The sequence below is a fragment of the Rhipicephalus sanguineus genome, chromosome 5, assembly GCF_013339695.2.
Source record: "Rhipicephalus sanguineus isolate Rsan-2018 chromosome 5, BIME_Rsan_1.4, whole genome shotgun sequence".
Classification (NCBI taxonomy): Eukaryota; Metazoa; Arthropoda; class Arachnida; order Ixodida; family Ixodidae; genus Rhipicephalus; species Rhipicephalus sanguineus.
This window is the reverse complement of record NC_051180.1, coordinates 130,629,096-130,644,698: the sequence shown is the minus strand read 5'-3', so window position 1 is coordinate 130,644,698 and position 15,603 is coordinate 130,629,096. Positions and strand designations below refer to the sequence as shown.

The 15,603-nt window shown below is 48.6% G+C and overlaps 1 protein-coding gene across 1 annotated transcript in view; it reads right to left on the bottom strand.

Moving 5' to 3' along the window:
• Positions 1 to 13,039: 13,039 nt before the first annotated feature.
• LOC119394255 (uncharacterized) overlaps positions 13,040 to 15,603 on the bottom strand; it is a 114,169-nt gene continuing 111,605 nt past the window's right edge. The window contains exon 6 of the mRNA XM_049416040.1: positions 13,040 to 13,726. Within this exon, the coding sequence (XP_049271997.1) occupies positions 13,040 to 13,726 (687 nt within the window). The remainder of the gene's footprint in view (positions 13,727 to 15,603) is intronic.

Below are 15,603 nucleotides of genomic sequence, written 5' to 3'. Positions count from 1 at the left end.
GATTTGATTAGCTCAAACCACGGTTGAGAGCAGCTCGATCGCGGCGCGCGAACACGCTAATCACGTGGTTCTGTTTTGTATTTCACGGGCTTTCTTTGCAGCTTGGAAAAAATGGTACAAGTGAGACTTTGTTTATCGCAAATAATGTTGTGAGTTTCTGAAGACGCTCTCGAGCATTGCAAATCCCATTTCTTGCCCAATGTCAGTACTCTGGCAATTTATTTAAACAATCCTAATTAACAAATTAATTGTTTACAAAACAAAAGAATTGGCCGCGTATCTGCGTGCTTCGCTGCAAATGTCGTCTAAAGACGATAGAAGAGGCGCTGCGTGAGATATAGACGCCATCTGGCAATACGTCGGGAAACATGAGTGCAGTGTTGCGGGCTGGTAGTCCCGGCGCAGCAGCAGGCGAAGACCGGCGGTGACCAACGCGACCGGCGGGGACGCCAGCCAGCCCGGACACGCGGTTTGGCGCAAAGCGCTCAAGCAGAAGAAACGTCCGCACTCAATGAGTACTCTCCACACACTCCTTTATTTACACGTCGCCTGGGTAAAACAGGAATGCCAGAGCGGCGCCCCATGGCATTCGTACAGTGCAATACAGAACCGAAACCGAAACACAACAGTGAGCTCGTGCAGAGGGCACGGAGGAAGGCAAGTTTCAGCGCAGTCGCATTTTCAGCGCAGCCTGAGAAACTAGGGTCTTTAGAATTACGTATGTATGCATTTTCTATTAAAGGAACACACCACCTAATACTTACCTAGTGATGTTGCGCCTCAGATATGCGTAATGTTTGCTTCTTGATCGACAATGTACACAAGTATGAACCTAGCCAGCCGTTCAAGTGGCTGGCCCTTGGGCAAGTGGTTCAACTTTGGCCGAGTGGCTGAATCAAGTGACGTGCCGAGAAACAGAAAGACAGACCAAAATTTCTCCGTTTAAGTATCCCAAGAAAGACTATCGTCTTTAAAAATTGTCTGTAGTGCACAAGGGGACCGTCAGCAATATCCAACTGATTTTCACTCGCCTGCCTCTACTGTAGCTAAAGTGAATGCTTGGGCGTGTTGGTTCGACATAGCGCAAAGAAAACAGCGCAAAACACGATGTTGTATTTTTTAACCCTTGGCACAAGTTGGCTGGGACACCCGGTAGAAAGACAAAAAAGAAATGAATGAAAAGACCTGATGATAGCAAGATATCGTGAGTTTTACCTCCCTGCAAGTGGGGAAGGGGATAGCGAATGAAAAAGACAGGTGGAAAGAAATCTTTTAATCATGAGCCACTCCACTGCCCGGGAATAGCTGTAGGCTTCATGCATCGGCTCCGAAAAAAATTAAGGCCCCGACTTCTCGAAGAAGCCGACACCCTGGCTCATTAAACATTCATTTGTTCGTTAACAGCTTGGAGCTCCGCACACTGTATGCGTGGCATTCCAGGTAACGCTCCCCGAAAAGAGCATGGTTGGTCAGCGTGAGGGCATTGCTTCTGTGGTCAAAGGTACTGCGGCACAGGTTGGCTGCTGTTGCGGTGAATATGCACAGGATTTCGTGCGAGATTGCTAGGCTACTCTTTCCGTATCACTTTCTAAGAAATGGAGAAACCAGGGAGAGACAGAAGGGGCTAGACTGTAATAGCCTGTATCTGTTCTTCATAGAAGACCTCGTATAGAAGTCGTTCACACCTCAAACAGCACTACATCTCAAACAGTCTCGGGCTTCATGATACTATTATATATTCAGTACCACTGAAAATCGCGGAGTGTGTACTTTTAACGATAATCTAATAGCTTTTACATGAATGATGTGAGTCAAGTTACCACAAAAAGCGTATCGTTTTAGTTCTTCAGCTAAAGCCATAAAAAACAAAAAAATTAAACGTTGTTTAGCATTCACTTGCATGAGACACGCTGTGTGTTGACAATCGCATTGATATCTCATGGGGCACTGGTGTTAAAGCAGACTGGACGTTCTTCGCGCCTTCGGCAGGGCAGTGCCATTACTCTGATCGTATACGCGGTAAGCAAGGTTGTTGGGATGTAGATCAAGATTACACATATTCTCGACGCGATGAACCTAAACCTAAGATTCAAGCAATGTTGAACAACATGAAAAACGCGGACACAAGAAAACACGCACACCGGCGCTGGACTGGGTGGGCGTGTTTTCTTGTGTCCGCGTCCTTCGTGCTGCTCAGCTTTGCAGATGTCGGAGCAAGTTACCGAAAGCAAAGCACCCCTAAACTAAATTCCTAGATTTCTTTCCTAGGGCAGTGTGTTTCTCTGTCGTGGCTTAGGGAGTTCCTGTCGTGTTACCGCTGCTCCGACTTTCGCTAGCCTAAAAGACGATGCTTGCAAAATGTCCTGTCCAACTGAGTTTTTTCGTAGGTGTGTACTGTCTGCATTTGCCTCTACGCGCTGAATAGTGCCGATTTTGTAGCGTTAGCTACACTGGCCTAGCCGAGCCAGTTTCGCGTGGATCCTCAAGAGCCGTGCTGCGCGTGCGTGAGAATCAGTGATGTCACACACCGGAGCCGGCAGCTCCCGCGCCCTCCGACGCCGCCGCGCACGAATCGCCGCCGCCGGTCTGCGCTTTCCAGAGGAGTGTCGTCGTAGCCTTTGCAGACGTATTGGCGCCGGCGCGCGCGCAGCTATTCGCCTTCGCTGTGCAGTCGCTGTCTGACACTGCGCTGCAGCCGCTTGATAGCTCCTCTGACTGGTGTTTGCCAGTGTGGTATAGCCATGGAGAAGGAGTGCGCACATGCTGCTCAACGGCGCAAAAGAGCGGAGAAGCTTTTTCATCGGATCCCGAAGTACTTTCCTGGCAAAATAAATATACATGCGCCACATAATATGTATACCGTGTGTGTTTCATTGGAGCAGCAGTAACCATGATAATCAGAACCATATTTTTTCATATAATGATAATCAGAACGCAGCCGTGTGCGTGTCTCGCCACATCTGCGATGAATTCTCACGATTTCGCCTCTAAACGCAGTCGCGACAATGGTGTGCTTCACGCAGTCTATAAAGCAATGAGTATAACTGTAGAAGTGTCGACATAGTAAACTTCAGGCCCCACAACCGATCGCTCTCGTTCGGCGTAATGATTCAGGTGCGACATCTACCAAGGCGCTCCTCATGAAGCCATCTGCGACGCGCCAGTGTTGGGAGACGCTTTGTCACCGCAGGGAGGCTTCTGGACTACGTTAGCCATTTTGTCTCTCTTACTCTCTCTCTCTCTGTTTCTCATCAACATAAAACGCAGCTCGCTTGCTTTGCCCGAGACGCTTAGCGCAATTTACAAGACGACGCTGCCGGTCGTTTCGCTGATACCAAAACAAGATAAGGGATATACGCAATAATCAGTGAAAACATCGCGGAAAATTGAGAGGAAAATGTAATGCTTCACGAAAATGGCGTCAGCTTCGCTTTCCGATCGTTTTCACGGCGTGGAAATGGCTGGATTTTCTTTTAGTCCCGCTTCCCGAGTCATCATCTTTGCAAATTCAACAACACGTACAGGCCTTCTCTTCCGTAATACCCAACACAGCTCTTATGATTCATTTTACATGGCCGTGCTTTTGTTTACATAGATCAATTTTACATAATACATTTTGCATAAAGTGCTTCCGTGGGAAAGGTATCGCGGCTCGCAAAGATTACCACATGTACAGTCTTTATAAGCTGTGACAACAGCAGTGGTTGTGTATCCCGCAACAAAAGTTCCGCAACAGAAGAAGAACGCGAAGCGCTGGCGCGCTTCAAGCGTTGGTGATAAGGTACTAGCCTACAAACGTCTGGTTTCTTTTTTTCTTTCTTCCGTTATTTCTGCCCACTCTCACTGCTCCTTCTTGAGGGTGGTCCTTTCTAGTCACCATGAACATTATTTTATATGGCTACACCGAAGTCACCTGAAATTTCTTGTGTCGCGGGAGAGTGGGGGCTCTTGCTTTCACAGCTAAACTATATATGACTCGGATCACGAAAGCATTTCGTCTACGTCATCAGCAAACCATCCGACGAATTAAAGCGGAACGTGCTCATCTCAATTGATAAGGCGCATGGACTTGAAACCATCAAAGTCCCAATCTGTTTGCGATCACAGCGTCATTCATATTTCACAATGTAATTAACGATAACAACGCCCGTCATAGGGGCTCCTGGGAGGTCGGTGAAGTCAAGGTGGTTGTATGGTTGTAAAGCGTAGTGGTTCTCAAAGGCCAAATGTACCCAAATACACGTGGTTGTGGTTACTCCACCTCTGGGTGCGGCCAACCCGGTGCCGTGTAGTCGAGCGCAACGCTAGACTTCTTCCTTTCTTCAGCTTGAGCACAAGCTTTCGACCACCGATTAGCATTTCTCGCTTCACAATCTGCACAAGAGGGAGTTCACGTGGCTTTTTCGACGGTCGCAAATACAAGTTCCCAAACCTACCGGGGACATTTGAGAAACAGAGAGAAAAAAAATGCCCCCACCTCCCCGAAAGGAATCGTGAGGAAATGCGAATGCATTTCTTGCGCCGGGAGTACACGGCGTAGTAATTTTAATGGCGTAAAGCTGGACACATCGACGTGCTCAAGTGTCTCCCATTTGGGCGCCTCTTTCAACGAACGCTTCGTACGTGAGTTCGTAATCACCTCAGGGATGTTGCCACCACCTTCAATGCGGGCACAGACGCGTTTAGAACGCGCTGTTTTCAGACTGTGCCAAGGCAGCACAAACGCTACAAACGCGTTTCAAACGCACTGCATTGAGGCGATGGCGCAGGGAGGAGAGAGAGCGAACGGCGAGAGAAGGAGCGGCGAAGCACTGCACTTACCCTCTCCTACACTCTCTCCACACACGCTGGAGCTCCGCCGAGCTCCCGCGATGCGAGCGCCCTAACAGGCCAGAGCGCGCTCCTCCTCTCCACTCACTCTCCGCTTCTCCGCCCGCACAACCTGCTCCGGTTGCTAGGGGCGAGGATAAGCGCGCGCGGCCGCAGATGTTGCTATGGGAGAGGGAGTGAGAGCGGAGAGGCGCGCGGACACCGACGCCTGACATAGCCCGACTAAGAAATGCATTCGCACTTAAAAATTAGCGTAGCTTAAGATGGAGGCGCAATGCTAAAGAGACAGCGGAACTGACGGGCACTTGAGTAGTCCTGGCTGTTGCTGTTTTGCTGTCTTCCAAATTTTCTCTTTCTTTCTTCCTGTATTTTTTTTCTTTTTCTCTGTTCTTTCTGCTTTTGCGTATATATTGTTTGTCTCTATTTCTATTTCTTTTTTGTCTCTCTCTCTCTCTATCTATCTATTACTTTGTTTCTTCCCTTTCTGTCTCTCGCTATCTGTATTTCTCGCTTCCTCGTTCTTTCTGTCTCATTGGCTCGCTCTCAATTTATTTCTCTCTGCTTCTTCGATTCTCTCGCTTTCTCTCCTCTATCTCTTTTTGCCTTTTGTTCTGTCTATTTCTCTCTTTCTCTTTCTAGGATTTGCTTTAATCTTTCCCATCCTTCTTTTCCTCCTCTTGACCCTAATATATGTCCTCCTCGCCCTCACTTCCCTTTCCCATCCCCTTGCTACACTATATTGCACTGGGCTATGTTATGCTAGCGTGCCTGGATAGCCGAGTGGTTAATACTTTGGTCTTCGAATCGAGGGGAACGCGGGTTCGAATCTCGCCTCGCGAAGAAATTTGGCCCCAGAATTCCTATCCTTTTCTATCTTCCTTTCTCTTTGCTTCTCTCTTTCTTTATCTCTCTGCAGTCATCGTCTCAACCATCAGATTTACTGCATACCACGTCGGAAAAATCGGCGCGCGTGTTCTGGGAATGAAGCAGAAGATGAAGAAGGCGATGATGATGAACAAGAAGAGAGCACGTGCCGATGCATGTTTCCTGTTCGACGGTGGTGCATGACGTCACACCAGCGGCGCCCGTGCGCACGTTTTCTGTGAGGGACGTACGTCATCGCTCGGCGAAGTTTTTCCGGTGCACGGATTACAACCTTACGCCCGGCTTGAACAGCTTCGCTGTCAAAAACGTGGGTTTTCAAAACCCATGTTCTGGGCCGTGCTCTAAGAAGAATTTTCAATGAACTCCCACATAACGGAGAACTTGTGGTGAAGAAAAAAAGCTGCCCAAGAGGAGGTTTTTGTGCCCAGGTTTGCAACCAAGTCCCCTCATGTAAACATGCTAGAACAAAGTGAGCGCCGTTGGGGCGTACACGTCTGGGGCAGTGTTGGTATGTGTGAGTACAGTCGGTATGGAACCGCACACTTGGCAACGAGGCGTACTTCATGTAAATCGCATACAGAGACACTTTCGGCTATCCCCACACAAAATTCCTAAAGCGGCCCTTATGCAAGAGGAAGTGGCCTGGGAATGGCACACGCACCGGTTCTTGGGTGAACTTGGGTAAACTGGGCAAACTTGGGTAAGGAGACATAGCCGGCTTGATGCGTCTAAGGCCAGCACGTGCGACACCACTACACGGCAGCGGCGACCGGAGAGATGAAGCCGCTCATCTCAGCCGTGTCACAGGCGCTACATTGATTTCGACGGTCGGCAACACCTGGTGCATGGCAGTGCTAGAGGGGACATGCGATGCGAAGGAACGGAGGGTGCTTGCACTCCTGCACACCACGTGTAACGACCGTCGAGATAAATGTCGCGTCTCTGAGCAACGCTTGCGCCCGAGAACACATTGGCAATGTCACCCGTTCGACACCAATGAGCCCGCCGCCCCTCGCTAAACTCCGTTTCATGCATCAGGTGCAATGCTGTGGAACCTACGCAAAAGTCCGGTCAGCAAAATGTGTGAGTCCGCGTGTCTCGCGCTCGTATTTCGTCGTTGTAAACGTGGCCTCCGCGATTTGCTCCGGCTGCGCGCTGCGGGAGCTAATCGCCGAGGTCACGACACGAAAATGTGAGGCACTAAGCGATCCAGAACTGCCTATTGTGAACCGTATAATAACGTGGTTTCTTTATTTCTAAGGCACGAAGCATCTTAATTTAGTACTGCAAGGTCCCACTAGCTTCCTTAGCGTTGCACCTGGTGCATCAAACTGGGTATCGTTTTCTGTACAGGGCGCACTTACAAGAGCAACTGGTGACATAAGCAGGCGCGCGCTGTTGTACGGGAAAGTGGAGCAGGAAGTGCGAGGCGAGCGACACCTGGCGAGCGTCGGAGCCAGCGCACTCCACGGGACGTTGTACGGGGGATCTGTCTTGTGATGTATGGGAGGCGAACGCTGCTAACCCGACACACAGCTGGCGCAACGGAAGGGAGGACCGGGAGATAGCGTGCGGAGAGGTGGATGGGCCGTGAACACGCTAGTTGGTCCCGATCCTTGCGCACATTTTGAAGTTTTGATGTACCTTAATATCCGCTAGAGCATATACAACCCTGAGCTTAACACATTGCGTCAATTTTATCGTGGTTGAATTCCTTTGGTTAACTTTGTGCGTGGCTGAGACCTGCTCCGCCAGGTGCCACGACGATTCCAGCCGTATTATTGTTATTTATTCTAATTTCTACAAAATATATGACCCCAATTTAGCTTATGACGTACCTTCATGCCTCTATGATATTAAACCCTTAGCTTAACCCACTCTGTCCCTTTTACGTACATCTGCCGCAACGAATCCAGATGTGGAATTGCTATTTGTAGTAATTGCTACTAATTATATGATTTTAAATTATGACATACCTCACTGTCCACTCTCTAATATACAACTCTCGGATTAACCCGTTCGATCCCGTTTTATACTGATCTTATTTTTAGCAAGGTCTTTGGACAACACGCACCTGCGCTTCATGGGGTGGTCTGGACGAAAGCAAATAGTGTGTCACTGGGTGCTCGTGCTACTAACAAGGCAGATTACGGCATTTGCAACACGCTCTTCCTTTGCACGTGTGCTTTTACCGTATTTCTTGCAGATTACTGCACCAACACGACCGAATCATCTCGGAAACCCCGACCATCTCAGAAACGACAGTACAGAGGACGTAAAGTAAGCTTGAAGGCCTTTAAAACTCTGTTTACGTTTAAGTTATTTGCAATGCTCTTTCTAGATATAGTAAAAGCTTGCAGAGAATAACCATAGCTGGCACGGTGGTTTTTAGGAATCTTTTGCTTTAGCAGAGCAATGAACAGTTTGGCTCCTTGTGTAGTGTGGTTCCGTGTTTATCAGTCAAGAGTGCTCTAAGCGATCTCTACCTTCTCGAAAAGCACTTCAGTGACAGCTTATTGCTCTTCCGCAGCGGATTACGTAGTAATCTCAATGGTTCACCCTTTTAACAGCGGAGTACGTATGTATGTATGTGCCAAGTACGTATGTGCCAAGCAGCTCCTAGCACAGCATAGCCATGTATATTATGGAATAACAAGGGGGCGAGAAAGTAAAGTGAGGTGGAGGGGGAAGGGAGAGGGTAAAGCATGGCATAATCTACGATAGCTTATGCGCCATAGACAGTGTGTATGGGCCAAGCAGCTCCTAGCATAGCATAGCCATGCATTATAGTATGCATGGCTATGGGGGTGTGAAAGGGATGTGAGGAGGAGGGAAAAGAGGAAAGAGGGGAATATAGAAAGAGATAAAGACAGTAAGAGGAAAGAAAGAAGAATATGTAGAAAGAGATAAGGAGAGAAATAATGATGAAGCAAAGATGTTGATGATGAAAGATGAAGATAGAACTCAATCTGCGTTCTCCGGGTGGTGGCGCTTGCTGGCAAGCTCCGCTGTTTACTGATAATTCACAGGCCTTGAACAGGGTTTAATTTTATTCAAGCGAGGTTTGTATTCACTGACCGGTGAAGCCGGTGATGGTGGTATTCCAAAAAACCCTCCTCAACCGCAGCTGGCGTGCACCAATGGAATAACAAGTAAAACTAAAATAAGTTTTCTTTCCAGGATGGGGTTTGCACCCGGGTCCACCCGGTCCAAAAGCAAGTGCCTTAACTACCACGCCACGCCCCCCCCCCCCTTTTTTTTTTCTTTATTGCAGTGCATCAGTTATCAACAGCGCTAAGCAAGTACACAATCTCCTGAATTGTTTCATGTACAATGGCAATTTTATGCGATGTATCAAATCGGGTACATCTTTTTGCATCTATTTCAAGTCTAGAAACAAAGTCAGGGACTCTCGAAAGAATTCTATAGCTCGCCAAGCATCAGCATGACGCACAGCCATGCGCGACGTCCAAATAATATTCAGAGCCAATAACATGGTAATCTCATATGGAAACCAATCATCGTTTTCAATGGCCTGATGTGCACCAAGCGAGAAATGTGCGCCCAGCGGGAAATTTTTCTTTAATGTCATTTCCAGGGCATCCCAGAAGAACGCCCCGTCCCAGCAGTCAAGAAAAACACGCTCGATTTTTTCCGGTTTGAGACATAAAAAAGCAGTGATCACCTCACGAAACGAAGAACCCCTTTTCACGTAACGTCTTAACTGGCAAGACACCAGCATGCATCTTAAAGAAGAATGTTCTCACCCCCGGACGCAGAGGCATGCCTTTAACGCGTTTTAAAACATTGCTCCATGTTCCACCGCAGTACTCACAGCGGTACAGAGGAACATGGAAGAAGCACCGCCACGGTGGTCTAGTGGTTATGGCGCTCGACTGTTGACCCGAAGGTCAGGGAATGGAATCCCGGCCGCGGCGGCTGCATTTTCGATGGAGGTGAAAATGTTTGAGGCCCGTGTACTAAGGTTTAGGTGCACATTAAAGAACCCCAGGTGGTCGAAATTTCCGGAGTCCTCCACTACGGCGTCCCTCATAATCTATCGTGGTTTTGGGGCGTTAAACCCCAGATATTATTATTATTAGGAATTGGGAGAGCAGCGTCACATAAATCTTTATATAATTCTTTTCGGGTAACTGTGCTTAAATATTCGAAAGAAAATCGTGCCTTCATGAATATAAATTAATCGATGATCTCTATAAAATACCCCTGTATTCGATCTTCCGATGTGACAGAAGCCACGACAAACTAGGCAAAGCACCCACCAAGTGCACGTAGCGAAGCGCGCACAAGAAAGGGTCCTGAGCATCGCGAAGGTACAAGAAACGGTTTACAAGCTGTCGCAGAAATAAGTGCGACAAACCCAAACCACCGTCACGCACACGTCAATACAGGTTCGTCCGGCTCCCTTTTCCCCACGTAGAGCCGCAAATAAGCACGACAAAAATACGATGAAGTCTCGGCACATTCATTCGAGAACAGTGCAACACTTGCAACACATACAACTACGTCGTAATACAGAATAGGTTGCAAATAGTCGCCCTGGCAAAAATGGATAAATCCCTGCCCTTGCAGTTTTCTGCCTTTTCACGGATTTCAGCTGCCTGCCTGCGCGAATAAGGGTCACTGTCACTAAAATTTTCCAGGGGTATGCCCAAGTTCTTACCGGTGTTGTCGACCATTCAACGTTCAGGAAGTAGTTTGGTGTGAGTTCCCAATTTCCATGGTAGAAACCAAGACATTTTCTCCAACTGACTGTACACCCACTAACCGCACAAACGTGTTTTGTTATGTTGACTGCTTAAGCGAGGTGCTTATTATAATGTAGTGATATCACGGGCTCTGCAGTAGCCATGCTTCAGGTTGACTTTGAGAAAGCCTTTAATCTTGTACCCCATTATTTAGTTAGAGCCGTATTACAGCATTTTAACGTCGGTACAGTAATAACAGAGGCCGTTAAATTGGCATGTAGGGACATACTACTCGTATGATTGTTAACAAATAGTTAGGAAAGTCTATAGGCCTAGTGCGCTGCAGCTTTGAACCTAGAGTTACTGTATATGCTACCTTTAGGTAGCAGAGTTGCGCATCTGTCTTCCAACGCCGCTAGCAACCATGCATTGCGGAGAAGCTGCCGCTTGGGCTAATTTTTTTATTTCTGCACGCCTCCGCTGCAGCGAACTGAATTAACACTGGCCATCGACAGCCAATGTTTATCGCCGGTCTTCGACACGCCAGACAGGTTAATCGGCGACACGGTAGGCATGTCGCCTGCAAAAACGAAGAGCGACTTCACCGCATAGCTGTGGTTGCTAGCCGGACCTATGCGCAACTCTGCTACCTAAAGGTAGCATATACAGTGACTCTATTTGAACCGAACAGGCAGCGCCACCGGACGGCCGCAGCGGAAAACTTGGGGTTGTCGTTTGTTGCTCCCGTGCCCGCAGTCATGGTAGAAACGTATGGCTCCTCGCCGAAAGGACGTAAAAACGTCGCAGAACACCGGTAATTTTCCGTACTTCTGCGTGCATGGCTGGCACAAAAGCTGTAGGAACACCGTTCGGAAGCAACTAGTTAAAATTCTGCGGGTTACCTCAGAAGTCGGACGAAAATGAAAGACAACTCTACCGCAGCTGTGCGGGGCTGCGTAAGCAACGCCTCGAATTCCGTCAGTAAGTGTCCCCATTCTCGTGCGTTTCTTTTTCGCCTTTAATATTTATTTTAAATGTATACACAAGCTTACAAGGTCACAAAGAAATAGGAAGATAGCAGGCTGACAACGGCCACCTAGAGGGGCAATGTGCCTGTCGGCGTCTTCTGCTCTCACGCGTGATTTCTTGCCAGCCAGAGCGGCAAGCAGGGGTAGCCGGTGCGGAATCAGACACAAATTTGCCGCGTCCTCTTCGTTGAGAACGAAAACAGTTCGGTATGGCCGAGCACACGTAGAGGACTGAATCAAAAGCTAACCTCCACTCGTACGTCGTAGTCCACGGTTTTCGATTGCACTCTGCATTTCCCAATGTCAGAAGATTCCATCGCGCACATCAATTCTTCTTTCAGACCACACACCGACCACTCGCGTGCAACTTCGTACCAAGCGACCAAGAACTCCTTTTGAAACACACGTTATTGCAATTTCAATCCTACGGCAACCGCAGAACAACACACGATCGTCGCTTCTCACGTTCCTCACGTGTCCGCGCGTGTCTTCACGTTCACGCGCGGGCTGGCGGCCTTGGCTGGCGGCCTTGGCTGGCGATGCGCTTTCCTAGCAGACGACAACCAGTGACGAACTGATGGGCGCTTGCAGTCTAACTGTCTGTAAAGTGTGTGCGCTCGCTGGCCTGTGTGTGTGTGTGCGTTGTGAGCGTGTTTGTGTGTGGGAGGGGGGGGGGCGGTAATCTGCTGTTCCCCGCGTGGTGACCAAGGGACGGAAAAGAACTTGTTTCCAGCGCTAGCAGCTGTGTTTTGTCGGCTTTTTCTTTTTTTTTGTTGTTGGTAGGGCTCGCAGTTCGGTTTTCAGCAAAAAGACGGACTGAGGGGGGGCCTGTCTCTCTCGAATGGCTTGAGGCAAAGAGGGGACGAAGTTTTGTTGAATGCTTACGTTAACAAAAGTCGCTGTATCCTGGTTTTTCGGCTACAGCTTTAAACGGCTGTAGTTTGAGAGGTTTTTCAGACAGGAAGAAAAACAAAAATAAACATAAGTTAGCACGAAAAGAACACACGCAGGATAAGTGCGAACTAACGAGTGTCACAGCTCGACAGTTAAAGCGCGCTGCTCAAACACAAAGAAGGACGCACGAAATGAACGCACAAGTATACACAGGATGAGCGCGAACTAACTGCCACAGTTGTAACTTACTTGTGTGTGAGCAGCGCGCTCCTGTCGCAAAAGTAGCCGCTGCAGTCAGTTTCGTGCTCTCTGTAACTTCAAGGCAAACTTGCGGTGAGAGCACAAGACGTACAAACCACCCCTCATCACGAGGTAAGCGCGCGCGCACGAGCACCCACGCCATGTGGAGGCGCGCACGTATCGCAACGCGCCCTTCTAGCCCTTCGCGCCATCTCGCTAGTGATAACAAAACACGGTGAAGTACCACCGATCTCTGAGTACCGCCAATGGTAAATGGAGTACATAAATAGCTCACCGTTAGTGTTGAAGAACGTGCCTTCTGTGGCCGAGTCGGTTTGCGCTACGGAGCGAGGGGTCGTATGTTCGACTCCCGGCGACGGAACTTTTAGATGCGAAGTATCTCTTGCTCGGGGGTATGTCACGCGGCGTGGTCATCCGCGTTGTGGTCTGCACTCACACTACGCTGCGGAGGGGCCAGGTAGGGAACCGGTCGGGCTGCTCTCCGCGGTGGAGATGGCGGGAGAGGAGGACGCCAGGGTGATGTGCGAGCACGAGGAGGGAGAGGGCGAACTCGTGACTGCTGCTCCCGTAGCTCCCTTGGCGAGGGAGGGAAGACAGGTTTTGCTCCAGCTCCGTCTCTCCTTGGTTGCATTTGGCGGGGGCTCCTTCAACGGCGGTGGCAGACGATGTTTGCGGCGAGAAAATGGCGGCGGCCGCCTGCTGTGTTGCCTCGTATTGAAGGGGAACTTCGATGGAAGCAGGGAGGTTTGTGCCGTTCTCTGCCTTGCCTGTTTTCGCCCGTGGTATGCGCCGCGGGAAGTCCGAGGTTCTCGTCGCCCTTCGAGTACGTCTGGGAGTGCTCTGGGTACAGTAGCTCGGGGCTTCTTCCTTGAGGGGGAGGCTGGTGGCAGTGGCATCTCTCAGTTTCCTCGTGCGGCATTTTGCTGTGGTGGTGGTGGCTGAGAGGCGAGGTGGGCTGGCCCGTTGTGCCTCCTCCTGTCGCACGAGGTCTGCTGCCTTCTTCACAAGAAGGTCGTAGGCCCTGGAGTGGCTGGTGTTGCCGCTCAAGGTGTAGCCCGGGGAAAGCCCGGGGGCAGGTTGTCCTCCATCACAGAGGGTGGAAGGGCACCACAGCACGTGCTGTCATGGAAGGGGGTGCATTTAGGGGGACGGGTTAGGCTCCTACATTGATCTTGAAGCCCTAATGAGGGCTGCACGCTAGGCGCTTGTTCAAGAAAAATAAAATAAAGCACGCACGGGTGGCATGAAAAAACTATAGAAAAGAAAAACCTTAGAGACGGCGCGACCAGTTCGCGCTACTCTCCTGTCCGCTTGCGTGACGACACGAAACTCCTGCTACGCAGGAGCCGCTGCAACACCTGAACATCCCCAGCCAAATTAAGCCTCAGCCTCGGTTGGCTCCTCTGAAACGCGGGCTCGACATGCCGAAGTTCTCTCCTGCGCAGCGCCGCGATGAGGGCCAGCGCATGCGCGTCCCCTCCCCATCTCCTCTCACTCTGCCTCTCTCTCGCGCGCCTGTCGACCGCGTTCCCCGCACGCCCTGTGAGAATTAACGGCCACGCTAGAGGGAAGACAGGACGCGCGTAGTGTTCCTCTTCGCGTTCCACGACGCGAAGTCGGTAGCATGCCCAGCGAACGCCAACGGAACGTGATCGTGCAAGTGCTCCGGCTTCGCATCGCCTCATGGTCCCTTTTAGCGGGAGATGGTGTAATATTTTTCTAGTTATTTTTTTCTTTGCCATCTGCTATTGTTTTATTTTTCAACGTCATATCCATGACGGAAATACGTCATTGGAGCCGTGGTGGACCCCGGCATAAAACACTTTCGTGCTAAAGAAATTAAACAATTGGGAAGCAGCGCATTTGCTATGTGCGCCTAATTCAAATATTTCGTGTAGCCTGACTAAAAGAGATCTGCTGTACAACGCGTAAGAAGAATGAGAAGAACGTCAAAAATTGCACACTTCAGGAAAATTCCGACTTCGAGAAAATTGATTTCCAAATCCGCGTTTCCGTGATCGCGGGTTGGCTCTTTCGTTGAGACGTTCTAGAGGCTGAACGAACTCTCGAAAGACGCTCGTTTCAGCCCAAAAACAGCGTTCCGGGGACGGCTGCTACCTATAACAAAACTTAAAGCTTACGTTAGACGGGAGCATTGCAGAATGTGAAAGAAAGAAAGGAAGAAAGAAAAAAGGAAAGAAAGAATTAATAAAGAAAGAAGGAAAGAATTAAGAAAGAAAGGAAGAAAGAAAGAGTTAAGAAATAAAGAAAGGAAGAAAGAAGGAAAGAAAGAAAGAAGGAAAGAAAGAGAGAAAGAAAGAATTAAGAAAGAAAGAAGGAAAGGAAGAAAGAATGAAACGAAGAAAGGAAGGAAGAAGAAGAAAGAAAGAAAGAAAGAAAGAAGAAAGAAAAGAAAGAAAGAAAGAAGAAAGAAAGAAAGAAAGAAACAAACAAACAAAGAGAGAAAGAAAGAAAAAGAAAAATAAGAAAGAAAGAAACAAAGAGAGAAAGAAAGAAAGAAGAAAGAGAGAGAGAAAGAAAGGAAGGAAGAAAGAAAGAAAGGAAGAGAGAAAGAACAGAAGAAAGAAAGAAAGGAAGAAAGAGAGAGAGAAGGAAAGAAAGAAGGAAGGAAGAAAGAGAAGAAGAAAGAAGGCAGAAAGAAAGAAAGAAGAGAGAGAGAGAAAGAAAAAGAGAGAAAGAAGAAGGAAGAAAGAAGAAGAAACGAAGAAAGAAAGAAAGAAAGAAAGAAAGAAGAAATAGAGAGAGAGCGAGAGAGAGAGAGAAAGAAAGGAAGACAGAAAGAAAGAAAGAGAGAGAGAGAGAGAGAGAAAGAAAGAAAGAAAGAAAGAAAGAAAGAAAGAAAGAAAGAAAGAAAGAAAGAAAGAAAGAAAGAAAGAAAGAAAGAAAGAAAGAAAGACAATAGGTCAGCCACGCCCACGTCACGTGCCCTTATTATCACAATGGTGAAAGGGCTCCTGAATTTTTTTCCAAACAGA